At 37.3% G+C, this 26,575-nt stretch overlaps 1 protein-coding gene and 1 pseudogene across 1 annotated transcript; both read right to left on the bottom strand.

The window, feature by feature from the left end:
- Nucleotides 1-331: 331 nt before the first annotated feature.
- LOC124959303 (olfactory receptor 4C15-like) lies at nucleotides 332-1,247 on the bottom strand (annotated as a pseudogene).
- A 19,715-nt stretch (nucleotides 1,248-20,962) lies between these two features.
- Nucleotides 20,963-21,901, bottom strand: LOC124959758 (olfactory receptor 4C15-like). The gene has a single exon (XM_047518123.1). It carries the CDS (start codon nucleotides 21,896-21,898, stop codon nucleotides 20,963-20,965), a length of 936 nt encoding a protein of 311 aa, XP_047374079.1. The 5' UTR covers nucleotides 21,899-21,901.
- Between the last annotated feature and the right edge of the window lie 4,674 nt (nucleotides 21,902-26,575).

The raw sequence follows: 26,575 nt of genomic DNA, 5'->3' as shown, positions 1-26,575 counted from the left end.
AAATTCTGGTAAGCAGACTTGTAAGAATAAAAAATGTGGGTTAGATGTCTTCTGGTATTTATTTATTGACTGAATATTATATCATTACCTAAAGGTACAATAAGAGGTTGGGAGTGGAAATGATGAAATGTTTGTATTCAAGCATATAATTAACATATGGATACTGACTTGCCAACTCAGACTAGACACCTGCCTTTTCTTCCATAGACATGTATTACCTCTTAATAGGTACTGAGCATCTCATAAAATTTTTTCTAGGGCCATTTTGATTACTTTGCTCTTTATACAATTTTTTAAATTTACTGTCTTATTTTTCATCAAAAACTCATCCTTATCTCTTCCACATTTTTCTTATAGCATTTTTCACTTCCTTATTTCTAAATGTATAAATCAAAGGATTGAGCAAGGGAGTGAGGATGGTATAAAACATTTCCACCACTTTGTCAAAAGGAAAGACAGAAGGAGGCCATGCATTTATAAATATGCATGGTACAAAGAACAAAACCACAACAGCAATGTGAGACCCACAGGTGGACAGAGCTTTCCTCCTCCCTCTAGCACTGTGTGTCCTCAGGGAGAACAAGATGACACCATAGGAAACAAGCAACAAACAGAAGATTATAATGCACATAAACCCACTAGTAGCAACCATCAAAAGACCTAGGATGTGAGTGTCAGTGCAGGCCAGCTCCAGTAATGGGTACAAGTCAAAATAAGAAATGATCGATGACATTAGGGCCACAAAAGGACAGCTGGGAAGTAAAGAGGACCAGTATAATGGAATGCAAGAAGCCCCCTGTCCAGGCCACCCCCACCATAATGCCACAGAGCCTCCAGTTCATGATGGAAGAGTAGTGCAAGGGCTTGCAAATGGCCACATAGCGGTCATAGGTCATGGCTGTGAGGATAATCATCTCTGTTCCACCAAGGAAGTGTCCAGCGAAAAGTTGAATCATGCATCCTGTATAAGAGATGGTTTTCCTCTTATGTAAGGTATCCACAATCATTTTTGGTGTGATAACGGAGGAGAAAACAGACTCCAGAAAGGATAAGAATGCCAAGAAGAAGTACATGGGGGAGCCCAGCAGTGCAGGACTACAGAGGATGGTCACTACAATCAGCATGTTGCCTACAATAGTTGCAATGTAGACCATCAGAAACACAACAAATACTATTTTCTGTACAGTAGGATTTTGTGAAAACCCCAAAAGAACAAATTCAGTTATGAAGCTTTGGTTTTGTGTCATTTTCAAGGGAATGGTGAAAAATCAACATTTACTGAAATTGCCCAATTGAAATTTGCAATTATGATAAAGGAAGATTTGCTTCATATCAGATTACTATTTTATCATCATCAACATTTCAGTGCACATTTACCTTTATTGCTTCCTTTGTCATTGAAAACACCAGTTCAGACATTTGTTGAGGAGAGATGTTGGAGATCAGGCAACATTGATTTGGAGATAATTGATTCTGTACCTTAAATTTGCTAGAGATTCTATATAGGGAAATGCAAGCATCTTCATGTGGTAGTGATGATTAACGGTTTCTAACTCAAATACACCTTTGAGAATTTACTAGTGTCTTCCCTAAATAAAACTTTGGGAGGCATTCTGAAGACTCATTCATTTAAGAAAATGAGGACAGTTATTTTATTAGTCCTGCTTGTCATTGTCATGAAAAAGGAAGGGGTGACTAGAAAGCCATCTGTGATCTGGAGACTCTCATACCTATAAATAGAAGAAGAAACATCATTCATTTTAGGAGGCACTTAAAATACTATCTATTCCTCAAATTTCTTTACAGTCTATACTGGATTTGCCTTTTCATGGATTAATTCCTTCTTTATAAAAGAAAAAGACCTATAAAATTGTGACTAGTCACACACTTAATACCTCATTGAATGTAGAGGTCTTTTTTTTTCTCATCTTTGAAAATGAGAATGGAAATCCATGAACAAAATAAAGCCTAGCTCCAAATGTTGTACTAATTACTAAGTGAAATAAGGCAAGGAGAGAACTCACACAAATAATCCCAGTGTCTAGGGTATAGTCCAGGTCTTATTAATTCTATTTTACTGATAGGAAACACACGCTTTAAGATATTGAGTTTAAATAAGCAAATAATGAAGGATCAGGGACCTTACACAGAACATTCATCCCCATATCAGGCCCTTTCCACTGGATCAACAAGAAAAGAGGTAGGGATTTTTCTTTCCAGGAATTTAAGAGCAAGCATGACCTTTCTGGAGTCTGTCCACCTGAAACATTAAGACCTCTCTTACTTCTGTGAAGGTGGCATCTCAGTAAAGGAAAGAGCAAATGATGAGGAACCAGAAGGTGGTAGCTCAATCACCTCCACATGACAATTGGCATCAACCACATAGGTGAGAAGGAGAAACAGGTGTAGAATATCAATCAGAGTCGTCAGACCTTATTGATCATTTTCTAATTTTTTATACAGTAAGCCCAGTCTGGTCAAGTATAACTCTACAAAATGCATATTACCTTTATCTGACTTTCTTTTAAAGCGGAGTTGCCATATGTTGCTTACCTGGTCATTTTCCAGGCTTATGATGAGTGTCAAATTTGAAAATGTGAAAGTGTTGTTTATGATAATTTGCTCTTACCATCTGTGGTTATCAAATATTTACATTACAAGCCAGCTGCCTTAGCCACACAAAGCATTTCCATTGGTCATGCAGATAATTGTCTGAACTCTGTTTTTTTTATTTTTGTTTGTTTGTTTTGTTTTGTTTTGTTTTGTTTTGTTTTGTTTTGTTTCATTGGATGCAGTGATTGAACCCAGGGATGCTTACCCAGTTAGCCACACCCCAGCCCATTTTTCATTGTTTATTTAGGAACAAAGTCTCACTAATTTGCTTATGACCTCACTATGTTCCTGAGGTTGTTGAACTTGCCATCCTCCCGCTTCCACCACCAAGCTGTTGGGATTACAGAGACTGCACACCACACCAGGTTAGTGATTAACTAGACACTTGATGTCACATTCCCAGAGGTAGACATATTAGGTATAAAGCCACCTTTTTCCATCCCAACACACCTGTCAGTCTGCTGTTAAGCCCGCCTTTCCCGTTACAGGAATTTCCGGCTTACGTAGACGTAACCTTCCTGCCTCCCACATTACGTTCCAATATGTCATTGGTCCATCAGTCAGTCTGTAATAATTCTCCTCCGTGATTGGTTCCTCCCAGCCCGCGAAATTCCAATACAAAGAACCGTGCGCCATCTTCTTCTCTCTCTTTCCCTTTCCCCTTTCCCCCGAGCGGACACGTTTTGTCCGCTTGAATAAAAGTTCCTCGTGTGAGACCTGTATCTGCGGAGCGTCTTTTCTGGGAGTTATCGATGAACCAAAACTGCCCCCCTTTACATCTAACTAACATCTGGTGCCGAAACCCGGGATGGGTGTTTTTTTCCGCTAAATAAGCAAGCGGAACCCCATCAGATTTCTCCTGCGCCCGCAGATTCAGGCTCACCTTCCATTTACCTGGATGCCCAGTTTTCTGCATACAACACCGGACTCCAAAATTGGTGAGTTCCCCTTAGGCAGGCCCCTGACCATTTAAACACATCTTGGCTACCCACACCTCCACCTGCAGTCCGCTGCAGCCCCCTCCTTATTATAAAGCGGCCAATCCCCAGCTCCTTCCGCCGGCTCGCAGCCTTTTGCTGCCGGCCCAGTGGCTTCATCTCTCGCCGCCCTGCGGCTTCACCCCTCATGGCTCCTGCCACTCAACCGCCGAGGTGTGAGGGTACCTCCTTGGTCCTCATAATTGGTCTTAGTTGTTGGGTGGATGTCTCAATTTTATGGTGCTGTGATTCTTTCTCGGGTTTGAAGTTTACTCACTTCTGCCACTGCTAGTCCCTCTCGCTGCTCTGCGGCTTTTCTCCCCCTCCTCTCGTGGCTCCCTCCCGAAACCCTGGCCAGGTCTTCAAACTCTCTCTCGGCTTTTTGCCCGGTTAAACAGTGATTTCGGGTGACGACCTAATCATTGTTTTTAACCTCTCGTTGCCTGGTACTGTGGATTCTGGGACGCCAAATCCACTACCCAGGTGGGTCTCGGCTTACCATGGGATTCGGGACATCCAGCCCAGCAAACTCGCCCCTGAGATGCTTATTAAATCATCTCAAACCCCTTCACCTATTCCCTGAATCAGAGCTAAATTGTCCTTTAGATAGTAAGTCAGAATGGTCTATTTATGACACCCTAAATTCTAGTTTTTTACTAGGTATAATTGTATGCCTAATTATGCTAGTTATAATTAAATACATATGTGGGCAACCTGGTGAATGGAAAGGAACTTTTCCCCTTCTTGTTTTTCCTTTCTTTCTTGCTAAACCTCTCTTGGCTTCTCCCCCACCTATTAACCCTTCTTTCCCTTCCGAGTTCACCTCATTCTGTTTCTCCTTCTGCTCCTCCATTCAGCCTTCCAAGTTCCCCAACCATGCGGTCTCGTACACACATTCTAACTCCTTTACTGGAGGAGGCTGACATGGAGGGAGTAAAATCTGAACACATTCTCTTGGCTAATTCCTTATTTTCAAATCTTTTCTTTCTTATCTTAGCTCTCCCTACAGACTCAAGAAATTAAAAGGTCCTAAGCATCAAGTTTCTGCTAGAACATATTAGCCCCTTTCAGATTCAGATCTCAGTCAAGGGTTACATTGAAATGTAAATGAAGAAAGGCTCAGTAGGAGACCAGTTTCAAACCCAAGGAAAAAAAGTGTCCATTTTAAATTTCTCCTGGGCTACAACTCAGAATTCTTTTCTCCCTTTTGCCTTTACTTTCCTTCTCATTTTCTCATGCTTTAATTAATAACCATTATCATTTTTCTTCCAGGACTTTGTTTTTCTTAAATGCTGCATTTTTGAGCTCACAATTTTGATCCTACAGACCTAGGTTAATGATTTTTGATCAGTTCTTTTTATCCAACTCGAGATATCTTTGAACATCTGCTACATTGCAATGGAGATAAATATTACAAGGCCTTTACTTTTGTGTTAAATATAAGCACGCATAAAAATTAAATTTTTAAAAATGGATCCAAATATTTTTAATTCACGTGATTTAATGAGGTTCAATTTAAATTGGGTATACTAAAAAAAGTAAAATGTCCTTAAAATTAACTCACAAGTCTCTAAGTGGTCAAACTAATAAAATATTAATAGTTATAAAATGTCTAACATCAATTTTTCTAGGAATTTTCTTCAACAGAAAAGAGACATCAAATACTATTGGTACACTTGTCTAATATCTTGGTTTTTCTACAATAAGATGAGTGAATTGGAGTCAACATGTATGGGATTACTCAAATGTGTTTGTTAGAGACATCTAATTAATTTATAAGGTTATTCCATGGAGTAACATACTTAAAAACATTATTCTTTGTATATTAAATGTGTTCATATTTTCCAGGTATGCAAGTTTTTAAAGCAGGAAATTTATCAAACTGCTGTTCTCCAAATTAAACTTGTCTGTAATGGTAACCCTATCATTTAATATTCTGTTATAGAACCTGTCATCAATAGGGTATATGTAAAATGACATTTAAGAAAGAGTGTAATATGCAGTAGCAAAAATGGGACTCAGCCAAAATTCAAGATAGCTATTGCACAAACTGAATGTTTTACTGTTGGTAATTCTATTTTGTATTTTCCTTGTAAACTCTAATTGTTGCCTGATCAATATTTTTCAGAAGTACTGCTTCAAGAGTGAACACCGTAAATTAACTTGGAATAGTAAGCCATCAGCTATAGGACAGATAATGTAAACCCCAATTAGATAAAAGGGGGTAAATAACTGTAAAGTTGTAGACATTAAAGCTAAAGCCCAGTACTCTTACTTTATGACTTGTGAGACTGACTTGCTTGATGGTTCAGATCAAACTTAAAGATAGAAATTAAATACAGAGGCCAAGAAAAACTCCATATTTGGGTCTTGCCCTCAAAGTCAGCCTGAACCCAGGAAACAAGAGGACTTCTCCAAAGAGCTTTGCAACTCTGGGTCACACAACCTCCTGAGCAAGGAGATTGATGAGACTGCTAGAGAAAAAGTGACTCAGTGCATCTGCTGCAGAGGAGGGTCATGGAAAAAGGGAGACATCCCTGGCGCTTTCAAGGAAAGTCACGTCATCGAAAAGACCCTGCCTAACCAATTGCACTAATGGAGCTAAGAAACTGCTCTTAAGTTCTCTATGAGTGACCCCTGTGGAAACTCAGCTGACTCTTTAACAGACAGGAACAGGTCACTTTGACCAGTTTGATCTTAAACACCTAGCAAATCAGTTACAAACCAAAGTATAGCCATTCTTGAGCATTTAAAAATAATAGTAACTATCAAGAGAAACTGCTAGAGTCAGAATTTCTGTTTTTAGTCAGTTTAAGGCCTACAGACACAAATAGGCTTAATCTATGTTTGCTAGTACTAAATGTGTTCACATTCCTGATGACCTAGACAATGTTGAAACTCCCAAATGAAGGCCTATTCACTCCAGCCTTTGCTAGGCCTTGTTATGGGAACAACTTCTCAGTTCTTCCACCCCCTGTCTTTTACTTCCATGTCAATTAATCAACCTGTATTGCAGAAATATCAGGATCTCGCAAAAATTGGAGCCTGGCTGCAGATGTGCCTCCAGGATTGGAGCCTGGCTGCAGATGTGCCTCCAGAGAAACTATCAAGTCTCCAGTTCTCCCTGTCACAATGATACCAGCTCTACATCCACACCCCAGCAGGAAGTAATTACAGAAGACTGACCTTCATCCATGTACCCAAAAAATTTTATTTTTTTTATAAAAAGGGAAATGGGGGAATGTTAGGTATAAAGCCACCTTTTTCCATCCCAACACACCTGTCAATCTGCTGTTAAGCCCGCCTTTCCTGTTACAGGAATTTCCGGCTTACGTAGACGTAACCTTCCTGCCTCCCACATTACGTTCCAATATGTCATTGGTCCATCAGTCAGTCTGTAATAATTCTCCTCCATGATTGGTTCCTCCCAGCCCACGAAATTCCAATACAAAGAACCGTGCGCCATCTTCTTCTCTCTCTTTCCCTTTCCCCTTTCCCCCGAGCGGACACGTTTTGTCCGCTTGAATAAAAGTTCCTCGTGTGAGACCTGTATCTGCGGAGCGTCTTTTCTGGGAGTTATCGATGAACCAAAACTGCCCCCCTTTACATCTAACTAATAAGACACAGATTCAAAAACTGATTAATCCTCACCTGTACAAACTCCTGTAATGTATCAGGCAAATAGAACAAATTTGTGTGAATAACATTATATGCATAAATATATCTATCTATATATATATATGTTTGTTTAAAATATAATAAAATAATAGTAGTATTTTTGTGAGAATTAGAAAATAAGCTTGCTTATGAATGCTTCAGTTAACAGAAACAATTTTAAATGTTAATAAAATTTATAAACATGCAATATTCCCTTTACTATCAACCCTTCTGCTTACTTTAAAATGACCATTTCCACTGTGTTCTCAGGACCATTCCTAACCAACGTCTGTACAATAATAATCAATAGCCTCTCACTACCTCTCAGAAAATAATTATTTATTATAAAAGAGAGAGGATCCAATGATCCAGTTCTGGTCAGCTTACTATAGGCCTCAGCAAGGGAAAATAATTAAGTGAAACCAGTGAGAAATCTGGCTTTAGACTTATGCAAGGCTGGGTGCAAATTCAGGACCTTACACTACTTCTGTGGTGTGGATCAGGGTGCTTGAAATTCTTAAAATTCTGTAAGCCTCATGTTACAGTTCTGCATCTGGCTTCAGTTAGAATGTCTATCACTAGGACTCCTGTGAGTATCAGATTAGGTCCTCAGGTAGAAACCTCGATGCAGTCAATAGCACAGGGGAAGGTGATGTGTGGTGAGAACAAGCTGCCACTGCCCCTGAGCCAGAGCAGAAATGACAGCATGCTTACTTTAATTCTTGCCTTGCCACAACCAAGGCTGATGACTGTATTGCTCATCTTCAAACGTACATGAAAATGTCTTACACATTTTCAGATTTAGCAAAAAATATGTTTTTAAATATATGATAGCTTAAATGTCCCTGGTGACCCCTAAAAGCATGATTGTGTTCTCAGACCCACATGCATTTACTCCTGTTTTGACAGACTCATTGTATCAGGAAAACCAAATTGAGTGGGAGTCTTAAAAATACGACCCTAGGTTCAACTAATAATTAAATAAGATTTTCCTCTCCACTTCCTTCTTACAATGTTCTAAGATCAATAGTATTTAAATTTTTTACACTTTCAACTAAAAACAAAACAACTCCTACTTTTATCAAATAAAGGGATTTCCAAAATTAAAAGTCAAAACATTGACAATAGAGTATATACTGTGCTCATGGTTTATGATTTTAAATCTTTGGAAAGGCAATTGTATCAAATGCAACAAATATCCTGCATTGAATCCTAGAACAGATAATGAACAGCAGTAGAAAAAATAATTACATATCATAATATGTTTAGTTAAGAGTAATGTATCCACTATGATTTCATATTCTTCACAAATATTCTTTTTTCATCTAAAATTATAATATTACTATCTTGGCAAATGTTCTGTTAATCTAAACTTACTCTAATAAATTTGAAAATCATTGTGTCTGCCATCACAAACTAGAATCCCAGCTAACCTGGTTAATACTGTGTCATTAAACAATATATCATGCTTCCAATGTTTAGCTATAAAAGAATTAACACTTGTCAAGCTGCCTGACCTATAAGAATTTGTTTTAATTAGTATGTCAAAAAGGTGTCATAAAATAATGATATCAGTATTATTTTAAGTAGTTTCTTCATATACAATGTGAGAATGAAATTGAATTATTCCTCAATTTATCTTTTTATAATCGTGTTATTTTAAATTATAACTCTTAAAATTTCAATGAAACTAATTCTTTTAGAAGACATATTAGTAAAAATGTTGTATTTATAAAAATGTTTGTGCTTTATACTAGCAATCTCAACCCTAAAAATGTGCTTAAGAAGTGAAGCAAGATAGGGAAGATTTACAGTGGAAGGTGGTACTGGGTCATGAACAATAGTGAAGTGGAGAGAGATGTAAGTGCTCAATAGTACACTAACATTTAATGTAAACCAGTCTGTTGCAAATTCACACACCATGGCATGATCAATAAAACATTAAAATATGAGGATTTGACATTTTTAAAACATGTTGAGAAAATCAGGTAGAAAATTCTGAACAACTCAGCTTATTTGCATCAATGTATCATACAACTTTATAATCAAGATGGAAGTCTACAAAATATTAGACTATTAAATTGCAAAGTAAATCTGGTTAGTATTATAAAAATATTTAAATGGATCACACATTAAATATACTATGCCAGATTATCCATCATGTACACACAGTTCAGTTCAGAAAAAGAATACGAGGTTTAAGGAAAATTCATTTATAGAAGAAGAACTAAGTGACTAACTGTCGCGCTCCCCGCCCGCAGAGAGACACGACACCTGGTTCTTTTCAGCCTTTTTATTGCGCGCACCCCCATCCTCTCAGTTCTTTCTTTGTTCTTCTCTTTGAGGAACTTACACTCCAATATCTACAGTACTGTAACCAATCAGCATTTTTTGCACGAGGGGAGAGCATCCACAGATACAGGCAGCAAAGGCAGGCATACAGTGGACCTGCACTGTCCATCAGGGAGCTCAGCCAATCCCTGGAACTTCCTCAAAATAATGTCAGTTGTTTATGCAAAAGTTAACTGCTCTGGCAGCCTGCCAGGCGCCATCTTAGCCTTGCCACACCTAGGGCCAGGGGTCCGGCCGAAACCCCGACAGTTCCCCCTTTTCTCTTTTAAAAAGAAAAGGAAAGCTCGGGACCGTGCCTGTCTTAGGCGGAGTGGTCAACCACCGTCCTTACCCGTCATCGGATAACTGTAGAGCATGCTACAGCTCCTGTCTTAGGTCGGTACGGTGTCACCTCCTCCCTTACCCGTCTTTGACTACCGGTCCAGCATCGAGAGCCATACTTGTGGGGAACTGCCGGCCTCTAGGGCAGTCATGGCCTGATGAAAAATAATCTGGTCCATTTGTTGGGTGGCTCGTAGTTGTACAACCAGGCGGGTGAGGAAAAAGATACCAAAGAGGAGTAAAAACCCCAAAGTGCCAAGGCTTGCCCACTGTTTACAAAATTGAAAGCAGAAGAAAACCATTTAGCCAGCTCAGACATAGAAGCAATTTGTACCCTAGTAGAATTAACTTTGACAATTTTAGCCCTAAGTCGTGAGGTAAGATTATCAAATTGAGACGACCAAGTAGAAGTAAGATAGGCTGACAATTTTTTAGATAACCCAGCTGCGGTGCTGGAATTATCATATACAATGGGGGTAACACAAACAGCTCTTAAAGAGTAAACACATCCCAGTCCCAAAAGTTCTTGTAATATGCCCACTTGTTCTTGTAGTAAGTCCACTCTTTGATTCACCAGGAGTAAGCCTGTTCTTAAATGTTGGTTTAGAGTTTCTTTAGTCTGTAAGGCTGCAGCTGTATTTTCGGCCAAGTGATTGACTGTTGTTGTTGTAGGTATGGCAGTTGCTAGTGCTGCTGTTGCAGAAACCACTATTGCAGTGACCATAGTCGCTGTGATGCCAAATTCTCTCCTGTTTCTTGATAGTAACACTGGCAATTCTGCATCTGTAACAGAGACTGGGACTGGTAGGAAGGTAGGAACACACATTAAGTCTGCCAGCAGGAACCTAGAAGCATTTTAACATTGAGAGATAGCACAAATCTGAAGTACACTTGAGAGAAGCAGTTGTTTTGTTACATAGTTGAACTGTTCCTCCTAAGAGACTAAAAAGAGGTTGTAAGTTAGTTTATTCCGTGGAAACACACAAACTGAGCCGCAGCTCCAGTAAAGCACCGAGTTACCCTTATTACCCAGAGTTAAAAAAACCCCAAACAAAGAGACAAAGAGAAAGTTTATCTTTAGGGGACCTGAAGGTCTCCTCTATTCCCCCTTTTTGTTTATAAAGAGTATTTTTGAGGGTGAGATGTGTATGTTCAACAATACTTTGTTTTTGTGGGTTATAAGGTACATCTGTGGTTAGAGTTATTTTAATTTTAGTGAGGGATTGGTTCTTACCAATTTTAGTTTTTAAAGAAAAATTTAGACTTTATAACGTAGTACAATCTTTAACAGTTGCTTAACCATAATTGTATAAACCCCTATTTTTAAGACAATTGTTTTAAAGAATAAAACTTAAGAGACACAAAGTTAAGAATGAATTGGTGTTTTTAAGAAAACTTTGTTATTTTACCATGTCATTTTACCATATAGATTAAACTTTGGCTTATATCAGAACATTAGTATTTCACCTTAGGAAAAACCTTAAATAGCTTTAGCTGATTTACATACATACAACCAACTTAGTTACACATAGACTTGTAGAAACTTGTCCTTTATTACACACAGACTTTCTTATCCAGAAACATTTTCTTTTTCTTTTTATTAAATACATTTTAAACCCAGAACCTTTTATTTTTTCTTTTTTATTTGTTGACCCCTTTTTGTTCACATTCTGAAACAACTCTTATGAAATTTTTGAATTTAGATAAATCACTCTATTTTAATAAGATTAAATATTTTGTTGTTTATAGTACTCTTAATTGAAACACAGTTGAAACTTTTGGGACCCTTTATATATAGAATTTCACTTGTTAGGACATAACTCTTAGTAACCTTGTTTTTAGTTTAGTGATGACACAAAGCAAGTTTAAACCCTTTTATTTATCAACCTATGAAAACACCAATAAGGTTTAAGTATGATACCCCATGTAATTTAAGGAGTTAAAAGTACTTGATGTTATTTAACAATTAGTATTTTAACTTTGTAAATTAACCAGACGTCTCTACAAACACATTTGAGTAATCCCATACATGTTAACTCCAATTTATTTATTTTATAAAAACCAAGATATCAGACAAGTGTCCTGAACAGGATTTGCTGCCTCCTTCCTGTTGAAGAAAAGTCCTAGAAGCAATTGATATTAGACATATTATTAACATCAATATTTTATTAGCTTAACCACCTAGAGACTTGCAAGTTATTTTTAAAGATATTTTACTTTTATTAGTTTACCCAATTTAAATTGAACCTTTTAAATCACGTGAATAAAAGTATTTGGATCCATTTTTAAATTTTAATTTTAAGAGCGCTCAGTTTTGACAAAACATGACATTAGACAGCACGACATAACACATAACATAAAATCAAAGGCCTTGAAACTTTATAGGTAAATGTTCATTGCAATGAAACAGATGTTCAAAAACTTCAGTTGAATAAAAAATAGAACTGATCAAAAAGAAAAAAAAAATCATTAACCTAGGTATGCAGGGTCAAAATTATGAGCTCAAAAATACAGCATTAAAGAAAAACAAAACAAACGAAGAATCCTAGAAAATAAGTTAGTTAAGTTTAAAACGGACACCTTTTTTTTTCTTTTCTTCAGGTTACCCTCCCCCTTTTCCCGCTGAGACTGCTGCTGTTTACATTCCATTGCAGGCTTTGACAAGGCCAGGCAGAGGGGAGGGAGGATCACCCAGGACTTTTTAACCCTTTTTTTACCTGGTTGAGAAATCAGATTAGGTTTGAATGCAGAAAATCATGAAACAATTATCTCCCAATACTTGTGGGGACTATGGCTACTATATTATGTTCCCACTGTGGAATAATTAATAGCCCCTCCTTTAAAAACCACGGAGAGACCTTCTCTATGGTATCAAGGAACGTTAGTGGCATTCCATGACTTTTTAGTAACTCCCTAAGAGGCTGTTGCATTCCAGTCTTAGACAGTTCTGTTCCTATGATTAAATCTTACAGCACTAAGAGCTCCAAGCACACAAACAAGCCACACAACAAACACAAAAATAACACACCACACACACAATTTGGTACCACTTCATAAATTGAAACTAACTAATTTTACCGGGCAACGAGTTTGCCTTCTGTGAACTTTTACCGGGCTTTCAGCCTATTAACCTCTCTCTGTTACCGGGCTTAAAGCCTATTAATTTTTCTCTGTTACCGGGCTTAAAGCCTATTAATTTTTCTCTGTTACCGGGCTTAAAGCCTATTAATTTTTCTCTGTTTCCGGGCTTAAAGCCTATTAATTTTTCTCTGTTACCGGTCTTAAAGCCTATTAATTTTTCTCTGTTACCGGGTTTTCTAGCCTTATGTACCTTTCCGTTACCGGGCTTATAGCCTTACTTACTTTATTACTTTATTACTTTATTACTTACCACTTAACTTACCCTTGTCTGTGAAAAATTATTGTTCTTTGGGTCCCGGGTTTCGGCGCCACTTGTCGCGCTCCTCGCCCGCAGAGAGACACGACACCTGGTTCTTTTCAGCCTTTTTATTGCGCGCACCCCCATCCTCTCAGTTCTTTCTTTGTTCTTCTCTTTGAGGAACTTACACTCCAATATCTACAGTACTGTAACCAATCAGCATTTTTTGCACGAGGGGAGAGCATCCACAGATACAGGCAGCAAAGGCAGGCATACAGTGGACCTGCACTGTCCATCAGGGAGCTCAGCCAATCCCTGGAACTTCCTCAAAATAATGTCAGTTGTTTATGCAAAAGTTAACTGCTCTGGCAGCCTGCCAGGCGCCATCTTAGCCTTGCCACACCTAGGGCCAGGGGTCCGGCCGAAACCCCGACAACTAACATAGAATCTTGTATGAAAATGTTTACATAAGTAGCTTTCCATAAATGACCGCACCACAGATGGAGCTCTTTCCTTTTTACTCACCTGGTTGTGTCAATTGTAAACTCACATTCTCTCATGGGTGATGGTTTACCGTGTCCTTAAATTTTCTGGAATATTCCAGAGTCTTTTATTTCTTGATAGCCATGCCCTGAAATGTGCTGGGGCTGCAGGTAGGATTGCTAAGGGCTCCCTCACAGCCAGATCTGTGGCCATCTCCTGGGGTAGTGACCTTGGGAAGTTTGCCTCCCTGGGCCCGACTATTCAAAATCAAAACTAATTCTAGCACCAATTGTTCTGCAAATAATAGGTTTTCTGTTTCAACTTCAAAGTACATATGACATTTAAAATTAAAACCAGTATTATAGGTAGTTTGTTGCAACTATATTCAAGCAATAAATTTCATAAACATTCAATATGCATATGCATGCATATCATTCACATTTGCAGCCAATTCTCTAAACAAATATTGCTGTTATAAAGTTAAAAGAATAAACTAACATTGTATTTGTAACTGCATATTTTAATTTCACAATTCACCATATTTTTGATTCCAAGTTATTATTCACCCATGAAAGTTTTTTCTTGTCTAGATATCTCAGCATGTTCCTTTTCTTGACTGTCTGGGAAATATGTTTTCTTCCAATCTGTACCTGTTTCCTCTCTTCAGTGTTGCTGTGCTGAGTTCCCTAATTTTCTCAACCTTTGTACTCTTAGCAGAATTTGAAAAATCAAAAAATATAAGCAAAAAAAAAAAACAAAAAAAACCCTTCATTTCTGTCTTTGTCCACCCTAATCGATGCATGAACCTGTGTCATTTCTGTTATCTCTTTCCAAGGGACAGACCACACCTCTACAACTAGCACACAACCAGCAGTAAAGCAGTTCAGAACTTCAGTGTCCACAGTTCTCCTGAGAAGTTCTGAGGCATGAATCTGACATCAAATGAACTCGAGGAAAATCAAGAGGACACTGCTAAATCAGAAGATTGTACTCTAAGAATTTAGTCACTCTTTCTTACCTTTAATGTCCTTCCCTGTGGCAGTGTTTAGTGTGTAGTGTAGAAATAGTAAATGTAAAATTTCTCCCAACAGTGTAAAGATGAACCAGCACATGCATTTACCGTCTCCCCACAATGGTATGCTTTATGTAACCTCAAAAATTCCACTTCGTAATCTAAAACATTAGGACAGGGAGAGTGTTAGAGGTTAAAATGATAAATGAGCATATATGTTGAATGAACAAATAAAATGCTCTTTGAAAGCCAGTTCAAAAATATGCAGCATTTCTAGTATATTTGGTTTATTTTAAGTTGATAGAAATCTAAATATAGGTCTAATTTTATTAGAATTGAAGGAATAAGTTCTAACCAGCACACCCACTTCAAACAAAGATTTGAGTCTTATAGAACAGCTATTGTTGCTTACTGGGCACTTATGTATTGAGTACTGTCCCATGGGCTCCACATGTATTACATCAATTACTTTCACTTTTTTTGAGGTTGGAAATGCTCATGAAGAAGGAAAAGGAGTATGAGTCAGAAAGGCTGAGTAATTAACACAAATATACATTTTTGGAGGGGCCTAGGTTCTGCATTAAACTTGGTGCCCTGAACAAACACCCAGGTTTAATCATAACATTACAACTTGAAATCCTCCATGCAGAACTGTGAATTATAAATCTCACCACTTATAAGTTCCTTGAAAATTCTAGTGACAGCTGTCTCCTCTTCTCTATGGAAAAATGCCTATTCAGTGGTGACCAAACTGTGAAGGTGGTTTTCAAGTCTTCCTTCCACATCTAAGGGAGAGAGAGGTAGAGTATCCCAGGCGGTCAGGATAGGGAATGTTCCCTCTTCATCACTAATGCTGCCTTCAATGTGGTCAAAGGAAAAGAACAAGTGAGAAAGCCATACTTTGCTCCTTGATTTCCAATCACAATTTAAGAAGGATTCCCTAAGAGCTCATGAACCTATAGAATTCCTTTTAGTTCCCCTGAGGGCTTGGGAATTTTCCATTAGCACAATTTGCTAAGACACAATTTTGTGTGGGTTTTACAATTGCTCAAGGGTTTATGAAATGACTAAATACCCCCAAATTTAATAGTTTCCCCCTTTTCTTTTAATTTCTCTGTGATTTCTATTTGAAAAAGGGTTCATTTCTCATCATGTACAAAATAGGACACTCTGGTGAGAGGATGGAAGATAGTGTCTACTAGGAGAATTAGAACAAGATGTCAGTGCACTTATAAAATGTAAGAGCTGAGTTCTGCAACAAGGCAGCATATGACAGCACATGGTGTTATGAGACTGTGGCAGCAAAAAGTTCTTATTTATAAATGTATGTATATTTAGGGAAAGAATTATGTCAATTAGAACATAATTTTTAATCTCAGAAATTGATTTTAAGAGTCTTTGACCTTAAAACTAAAATAACAATTTCTGCAGATTAATTTTTATCACTAAACTCATTTGAACAGAAGTTATGACAGGTCTGTTTATTATAAGGAAGGAGAACATTAAGACTGAAACTGGGACATAACACCTCAGACCCCATGAGGAGTGCCCAAATTCTTCTGAACCACTTAGTCGGGTTAGTCACAGCAACAACCCTATTTCCACTTTAGTTAGCTCTGTCGCTGTGACCAAAAGGCCTGATAAGAACAATGTATATGAGGAAACCGACCTTATTTTGTCTCAGGTTTTCTGAGGTTGAGTCTGTGGTCAGTCTACTCCAGAGCTCTGGGCCTAAGGTGAAGCACAAGACATTGTGGAAGTGTGTGGTATAGGAATTCAGCTCCCTACATGGTAACCAGCAAAAAGAAAGAACACTACTCACCAGAGACAAAATATGATCACCAAAATCATGCTACCAGGGACCTACTTATTGCACTGACACCCTTCCTGACTACAGTAGTCACCTAGTTAATTCATATCAGAGGATTAGTTTGCTGATTGGTTTGGGGATCTCATATCCCAATCATTTCACCCCTAAACATTCTTGAACATCTCACACATTAGCTATTGTGGGATACTTCATATTCAAATCAGAACACCTACTTTTAATAAAACTTGAAAATGATCTCTACATCTTCAAAACCAAAGTAAAGAAAGGGAGAGTAATAATGTACAATAGGCAGAACAACTAGGAATTAAGGACAGTAAAATCAATATTAACATATAGAGAACATTGGAAGGAACATAAGAAGGAGGAAGGAGAGAAAGAAGAACAAATTTTAAGAGAAAAAAAATGAGGGAAGGGAAGGGAATTAAAATGAGATAAAACACAGAAGATGGAAAACATCCAATTAATGAGTTTTTAAAAATATCTAAAATGACTTAAATATGTGAAGACATAACAAGGGGAAACAAAACAAAACAATATAAACACAATACAAGAGAAATAAAAGAACAAACAACACAGGCTAAAATCTTGTCAGGGTATTAAAGATGGTGAGATCTCTTTGAGAATTTATGGTTTTGGAACACACCAGGAATCCAGGCATGACAAATGTTCAAGCTACAAAAGCTACAAAAGCATAGCTTTTGAATGCATGTGAGTGTGGAGGTGGTGACCAAGTCAACCAGATCAGCACTGAGATGGAAAACTATTTACTTTTTACCACATCTAGACCAGCATTCTGCTGCAAAAATTGTGAGACACCCAGGTTCCACAGTTCATTCACAAAGCCCTCACAGCCTGCCTACCTCTGGTACAACTGAAGTAATTTCAGTAGCTCATTGAGCTCAGTAGATCCCTCTATTGCATAAGTGGCAGCTCTGTGAAACCCATGCCCTACCCCCATCACATAATCCTCAGTTGCCCAGGACAAGCACAACTTGTCCACATGATAGAGGACTTTGTCCAAGGGTAGCCTAGGATCTGTTCCAGCTGCCAACTGGTAGGTAGATTTTGGTGACCTTTGGCTTTCAGCCATCTCACTGTATATATTACTCAGAAGACTTGTGTTTTAGTCAGCTTTCATGTCACTGTGACCAAAATACCTGAGAAGAACAATTTAGGGGGAAAAAAGTTTATTTGGTGCTGACAGGTCTGGAGGGCTCAGTCCATAGATGGCCAATGATACTGCTCTGGGCCCAAGTGAGGGAGCACATCATGGGGGGAAGGGCCTAGCAGAAGAAAGGTGCTCCCCTCATGGCAGCAAGGAAGCAGAGAGCAGCATGGAAGGACTCCAGGGAAGATGCAGTCTTCCAGGGAATACGCCCAGTTACCCAAATCCTATAGGTCTACCCCACCTTCCTACACTTACCAGGCAATCATTCAGTCTAGGATCTACTGATTGTTTCAGCTCTCACAATCCAACCAGTTATCATCCCTGCATCAGTAAAGAAGCTTTGGGCGTGGACACCTCATATCCAAATCACAACATTTTGCTTAAGTGGCATTCATTTGCTCAGGGCCATACTGTGCCACAAGGTAGATGCTGACTGGGACAGCAGAGCAATATTTTCTGTAATCTCCAGGGAAAATTAAGATGCAGGGAGTTTATGTTTTCCAAAGCATCAAGCTCAGGCCTGACCCCACAAGATGGCTCCCCACAGAAGTTCTTCATTTGTAAGTGCTGAAACTCAGAACACTTCTCACACACGTGCCTGCTATGCAGCTCTCACATCAGCTGAGCTCAGACATATATCTGTTGCACAGATGTTTCTATACCAATATTGTTCTTTACCTCATTTCCTTCCCTTCCCCCTTTTGTCAGGACTCTCCCCTGCCCAGCTCCAGATCTGCCAGGACTGGATTGGTGCAGTGTATACTTTCTCCCTCTGTTCTAATAACCAGAACCTCTGACTATCTCCAAGTATCTCACTGTCCAATACTGAACCTCACTTCATTCTCTCAGTCACCCACCTTCCTGAATACATGCTCTCCAGCTGATTCATGTTTGAATACTGGAGGAGCTGAGAGTGCTACCAGGTCCTACTCTGCCCTCTTGACCTCCACCCAAAAGACCAGCATTGGATATGTGTATTTAAAATATTACAGTGAGAAAGGCAGAAAGGTTAGAGAGAGGTGGAAGAAGTCAGTGTCAAAAGTAAAAATGCCATTTTGAGCAACAGAAAGAAAGGAAGAATAGCAGGGGTTTAGATAAGGAAAAACCCACAGTCCAAAAATGAGCCAATTCATGGTAGGATAGACAACAGTTGGGAGGAAGAACCATTGCAAGATTTGCAGCAGAATGATCATTTTTATATGATTTATTATATGGCAAATAAAATTCCTGAATCAATTAAGTTATAAACCAGCTCTCCATAAACATGTCAGATATCAAAGTGCACTAATTCCCATAGTTTATTTTGACTTTGGCTTTTCTAACTATATTACTGACACAAGCCAAACTTACATTAACAAAACAGTTTTAATGCCAAAGATAAATACATTGAAATGAGTTGTCACCATGACTGTGCAAAAATCAACATAGAAGATAAAAGGTAAAAACAACTATTGTATCAGGATTCTGTAAAATTCTGGTAAGCAGACTTGTAAAAACAAAAAAAAAATGTTGGTTAGATGTGTTTTGGCATTTATTTCTTGACTGAATATTATATCTTATTTACTAATGTATATCATTATCTAAAATTATAATAAGAGTTTGGGAGTAAAAATGATAAAATATGTTTGTATATGATGGATCAGAAATAAATCTGGTGGCCTCACCAATCTGTCCTGAAAAATGTTTTCTTTTATGCTGTTTCAAATATTAGATTCACAGGTCCATAAATTGATTGACCCAATGATATCAGTTCCTTGTTTCTCAAGCTGCATCTTAAAACTACTGAACTATTTAATGAAGAGAACTGTGAGAAAGGACAGGACATGAAGCCACCCCTGTTATGAGAATGGACAGCTGATGGAGAAGAAAGGGAACAGTGAAGGACAGGTACATTTGCATGCCTAAAGTTTTGTGACACACCTGGTCTGTTACCATCCCCACACTTTGTCCAATTGGTGTTTCAGACCAAATCTTAATACCTCGAGTGCTTACCCCAAAAAACAACAAAATTTAATCTATATTTGGTCATGTCTGTTCTGGAAGAAAACTAATATATGCACTCTTCTACTTTGGGCCTTACCTGGATCAATAAGAAAATGACAGAAAAGTTCAGTATTTTTGCCCATGATATTCAATAGGTATTTTATTAGTGTTGATAGGCTAGGAGAAAATTTAAATGTTTTTTGTAAATCTATTTATTCCAACAGCCATATGGCAACCTGATATTAGTCACCTTAACAATAGGAAGGACAAATAAGAAGTGTCTAAATTTGAATGATCTCTTTATTGATAATTGCTAATAGAGTTATTTTCAATTGCCAGCACAAAATCACAAAATTTCAAATCACTGAGTAAATTGAGATATAATCTTCTGAGACTTCCTTTTACTCTCTGGTGCCTCTAGCTTTATTCCTTCTTTGATGCTGGAGAGGAATCAACTCTTCACATCTGCAACTGGTCCTGGTTTTGTTGGCAATGCAGCATCTCAAGAATCTCCCTTGATTGTGCTGGAATAGGACATACTCATGGTTGACTCCCTCATGGAATCTGCCTCCTCTTCTCCTCCTGAGCCTGGTGGAACACATAATAGGCAGCACTGGGCCACTCAGGGCTTATCTATCAGGAAATTCATGAGGCTACACCAATTCTGTCAAAATGGTAATGGTCCCAGCTTAAATGATGGAGTCATGTGATGCAGAACTCCTACAGGAGAAGTTCTGATGTTGCTCTTCTCTGTGCTCTTTCTGAATTCACGTTGTATTTATTCAGAATCACTGAGCTCACCATCCTAAAGAAATATTATTTTCACTTCAAATAATTTGAGTAAACTTCCTGATCCTCATATCAAAAATATGTTTGTTTTGCCTCCTCATGTTTTTGGAAATCATAAAGTTATTTTCATACATTCTGACAAGCAATGTCTCTCTCCATTCTATTTTTTTTATTAACTTCCAGGTAAGTCTAAAAGCCAACTATCTTTAATTAACATATCTGGATACTGATGTTTCACCTCAAACTAGACACCTGCTATAAAAATAAAAACATCATCTTTGACAGTCCAAATACTTTTGTTCTACAGAAGTGTATTACCTCTTAGTACTGAGCATAAAGTTTTATCTAGGACCTTTTTGATTACTTTGCTCTTTATACTATTTTTTAATCTAATATTTTATTTTTCATCAGAAACTAATGCCCATCTCTTCCACATTTTTCCTATAGCATTTTTCACTTCCTTATTTCTAAATGTATAAATCAAAGGATTGAGCAAGGGAGTGAGGATTGTATAAAACATTTCCACCACTTTGTCAAAAGGAAAGACAGAAGGAGGCCGTGCATTTATAAATATGCATGGTACAAAGAACAAAACCACAACAGCAATGTGAGACCCACAGGTGGACAGAGCTTTCCTCCTCCCTCTAGCACTGTGTGTCCTCAGGGAGAACAAGATGACACCATAGGAAACAAGCAACAAGCAGAAGATTATAATGCACATAAATCCACTAGTAGCAACCATCAAAAGACCTAGGATGTGAGTATCAGTGCAGGCCAGCTCCAGTAATGGGTACAAGTCACACATAAAATGATCGATGACATTAGGGCCACAAAAGGGCAGCTGGCAAGTGAAAAGGACCAGTATAATGGAATGCAAGAAGCCCCCTATCCAGGCCACCCCCATCAGAATGCCACAGAGCCTCCAGTTCATGATGGAAGAGTAGTGCAAGGGCTTGCAAATGGCCACATAGCGGTCATAGGCCATTGCTGTGAGGATAATCATCTCTGCTCCACCAAAGATGTGTTCAGCAAAAAGTTGAATCATGCATCCTGTGTAAGAGATGGTTTTCCTCTTATACAGTGAATCCACAATCATTTTTGGTGTGATAGCAGAGGAGAAACAGGCCTCCAGGAATGATAAGCATGCCAAGAAGAAGTGCATCGGGGAGCCCAGCAGTGCAGGACTACAAACAATGGTCACTACAATTAACATGTTACCCCCAATAGTTGCCATGTAGACCAACAAAAATACAGCAAATACTATTTTCTGTACAGTAGGATTCTGTGAGAACCCCAAAAGGACAAATTCAGTTATGAAGCTTTGGTTATGCATGATTTCTACAAAAAGGGCAAACATACTACAATTTTTGAAGTTTGTAATTATGATAAAGATTGGCTTCAGATTAGTTTATAGTTTTAGAGTCACCAACTATTTGTCATCCAAACACAAATTTGAACATTTATTGAGAATAGGAGCTAGACATCAGTCAGAACTAAAGATACAGTATTCAGTACCTTTGAATTATTAGAGCTTCTATAAAGATGAATAAAATCATCCATATATGGTTTTAAAAAAGAATAATAGATTTTAATCTCCAAAGACAGCTTTGATGATTTGCTAGTGACTTCCCTAAGTGAATCATTGGGAAGCATTCTTTACTTCAGCCCCATAATGAGGAGAGGAGGACTGTAGCTGTATTATGCATTTCTGCCATGGTCACAGGAGGAGGTAGGGGTGACCAGCAAGTCATCTCTGAGTTGGAGACCCTCATTCCTACAAGAAGAAATGATATGTAAAATAAGCAAAAGTTTTAAAGCATGGCTACTCCTCAACACTTTCTTTAAATTGATTTGTTTTTTTATGATTCAATTTCTTCTTTTTCAAAATGAAGTATCTGTGAGAAAGTACCAAGTGACAGACAACACATAAAACTGCACTAAATGTTAAGGTTTTTCTTTTTAATTACCTAATGGTCATTAGAAGAGAATTTCATGAAAACAATAATGCCTACCTCTGAATGTTGAAATAGTAAATAAGTGAAATAAAGAAAGGGGAGCATTTATACAAGACTCACTGCCCAGCGAACCCTGTAGGATTTATATCCTTATTTCATTTACAGAAAATTCATGCTTCAGGGGGTTAAGTTCAGGCAAACACCAGATGTTTGCTCTAGGATGTTACACACAACATCTGTCACCACACCCAAGTCCTTTCCACTGGATCACTCAGGAAAGGAGTAGGGATTTCTCTTTTCTATCAAGGTCCTCAGGGTTGGGGATATCTTTCTAGGGTTTTCATCCTTCTGAATCATTAAAGTTTCTGATTCTTTGTTCATTAGTGAAGGAGCATCTTAATCAAGGAAGTATAAAATGATGAAGAATGAGAAGGTGATGACCAATCACTCATGTATACAAATAGGCAACTGCCATAGACCAGAGTCTTCAGACTCTATTAGTCATTTTTCAATACTTTCCACAATGTGACTGGGTCTGATCAAGTGAAACTACCCAATATATTCTTATTCAGCTTACACATTCATCTCCCAAGTTTATGTTGAGGATCGTATTTGGAAGCTTAAAAATGTTGCTTATGATAATAGGCTCTTACTAATTATAGTTATTAAGTACTCCAGGAAAAGCCAGTTGCCTTTTCCACTGAAAACATTTCCATGAGTCATCCAGTTACTCCATAAGGTTACTTAAAACAGTTAAAATTCTGTAACCCTCAGTTAACACTTCCATGTGATGTTTAGTTAGAATATCTATCAATAGGACTCCTGTGGTGATCAGACTAGACCCTACATGTGGGAACCTTGCTACAGACAGGGACCAGGGGAAGATGAGACGTGGTGAGAATTGCCACAGCCCCTGACCCAGAGCACAAATGGCAGCATGCTTATTACTAAATCCCACCTCACATGACCAAGCCTGATAAGTATGTTACTCATCAAATCTATTTTATGATGAAAAAATATATTCTTCAATGAGTAGCAAAGAAGAAATAATCTGTTAAATTGTACAACACATTTAAATATAATGGACAGAACTTGAGTACATCATTGTGGCCCTCAGCCCCACAAACATTCATTCCTGTCTCAGATACATTCATTGTGAACAGAAAACCAAGTGGAGCAGGAGGGTAAAAGGAAGACAGGTTTGATGTTAATCTAATAATTAAATGAATCTTGCCCTTTCACTTACTTTTTTAAGGGTATTTTAAAATAATTTAATTTTAGATTTTAAATATTCATTAAATATAAAAGAAGTAACCTCTCGTTTTATCAATTAAAGACATTTGCCAAAAATGGTGTCAGAACATTGACAGTGGAGAATATAGTGAGCTGATGGTGTTGCTCACAAAGTGTATCCTTTTAATTTTTTTGGAAAAGTAATTGTCTTAAAAGCAATTGATTATTTTGGATTGAATTCTAGAACAGAAAAAATAATAGTAGAATACTTAGTCAAATATAATCTAATGTTTAGTAAAGAATAAGTTAGTAGCCATTATCATTTCTTATAACTGATAAATATTTCTATGCTAATTCATGGTGACAATATTAGGGGAAAGTGAGTAGTACACAGGATGTTTACAATGTTATCCATTTTCTGTTTACCTGGACTTACTTTAACAAAATGTTAATTTTAAAATTCTTTCAGTGTTTGGTATTGGAAAACTATCAATTCCAGGGAAGTATGTGGTAGTCATGTGTCACTGAAGAAACCAGCATTGACACTTCCAGGAGTCTAAAATAGAGAAGACTTCAACTACCTGACCCCAAAGAGTTAGTTACTTATAAATAATATGTTTTGTTAAAGTATAAATTAAAAGGATGAGACAGAAAATTGGTAGCAGCAGTTTTTTAAGCACTGCCTATATACACAAAGAAAGATGAAGTTGAATCACTCTAAAAATTTATCCTTATAAAATCACAGTATTTTGTTATACCTCTTAAGATAGCAATGAAACAGGCTCGCTCATTTAATTCTTTTGTAAAACATATTTGTAAATAATTTAAGAATCATAAATATGTTAGTAATTTTATACTAGCATCCTCAACCCTAAATGATTATTCAGAAAGTGAAATGAGGAGAGGAAGCTTCACAGTGGAAGATGGTACAGTGTGTGTGTGTGATGGAGAAAAGAGAGACATATCTAAAATATTCAATTACAGAAAGATGTTTATGTAAATCAAATGGTTACATATTAACCATTTGATGACACCATAGGATGTATCAAATGTGTTTAAAAATAGGTGAAGCACTTTTACAGTATGTTAAATAAGAAAAACAAGAACATTTCTAATAGCTTGTTTGCATTAATAAGTTAAATATAATATATCTGGAAGAAAACAAATGATAAAAATAATTTTTAAAAAACTCTTAAATTGCAATATATCTGGTTATGGTTTTAACAACTTTAAAGCTGATCATAAATTTAAACATACAATACCAAATTTTCTACCATCTGGAGTTCAGCAAAAGAAGGTGAAATTAAGGGAGATTGACATGTGTAGGAGGAAATAACTGGTTAAAATAACAGAGAATTTATATCAAAAATTTTTAACTATTGTTAAGTTTCCATAAAAAGTCATACCATGCACAAAACCCTCCCTGTCCTTATGCATTAATTTTGATATCGATTTTAAACAGATTGTCCTACAAGCAGCAGCTTATTCTGACTATTTTTCTCCTTGGACACTCTGTGGTCTTTCCTTTCTTTATTGCTATACTATTGAATACAGTGGAGCTGTACCTGAGATTTCTCAGGTCCTCCTGGCAGCACGGACTGTGTGGACACTGGGCCATCTCCAGAGCAGTGACCTTGGGAAGTTTACCTCACTGCGCCCACTACCCATATTGACCACTATTTCCTTCTCTGCCCACATTGCCCACTGTTTCCTTCTCTGCCCACATTGCCCACTGTTTGCTTTCCACTCTTTTTAGCAATAGAACTAACTCTATAACCAATTGTTCTGAAAATAATAGAATTTCTGTTTCAACTTAAAGTACATGTAACATTTACTACTGGAAAAGGGGTTAGTAGTGAAGTTTTCATTATGAGTAGTGTTTTGTAACTATATTCAAGCTGTAAATTTCAAATGCAGGTATATATACATAAACTTGCATATCAGTCACATTTTATCCATTTTACTAAGTAAATATTGATATTGCAAATTAAGAAAATGAATTAAAATCCTGTCTGTAATTACTTTTCATGTTAAATTACTTAACCATATTTTGATTCAGAATTTTTATTCACCTATAAAATATTTATTCCTTGTCTATCTAGCTAAGCATATTCATTTTTGTGGGCATTGAGACATATGTTCTTTTCAGATTTCAGTGCCCTTTCTGTCTTCAAGATATTCCCAAATATCTCATTATTTATACACTTAATATTTCTGAAATTTGAAGGGAAGCCATTTCTTTGTTTCCACATTTGACCTTTCTTATAGGTGCATGAACCCTCTTATCTCAGTAATTTAGCTCATTTTAAAAAGAGACTAAGTCTTGTCAACTAGTACCAAAGCAGTTCAGAAATTCAGGCCCTTAGATTTTCCTGAACAATTCTGAGGAGGGAAACTAAAGCATTTTTTTTTTTTTTTTTTTTTTAGGTTTAGAAAACATTTACTGTTTTTGTTTTCATCCAATTCACAAAAAATACAAAAATTTTTAAAGAAAAACATAAAACTCTTTGCTTTATTACAAACACATCAGGACCATGTAGGGATGGCCTTTTTGCATATGCTTGGATAATTTGATATATATTGCTGCAGATGAGTAAGACCTAACTTACTAAGGATTTGAGTCAGAGCATATGTTAAGTTTCATGCATTAATTTATATCTATTTGTGTTGTTGGCAGCTTTCTATGACTGAGCAGTAAGTGAAAAAATGTTTGCGCTGACACATAATGTATTCCATTTTCCAGTCATATGCAAAGATGAAAATATTGTCCTACTTTTTCAAAAGTCAAAAACTCTATCTTAAGAACATCTCTTTAAGCCCCA

This window comes from Sciurus carolinensis, chromosome 11 (assembly GCF_902686445.1).
Source record: "Sciurus carolinensis chromosome 11, mSciCar1.2, whole genome shotgun sequence".
In the NCBI taxonomy this organism is placed as follows: Eukaryota; Metazoa; Chordata; class Mammalia; order Rodentia; family Sciuridae; genus Sciurus; species Sciurus carolinensis.
Note: the sequence above shows the minus strand (reverse complement) of the source record. Positions and strands in the feature narration are given on the sequence as shown.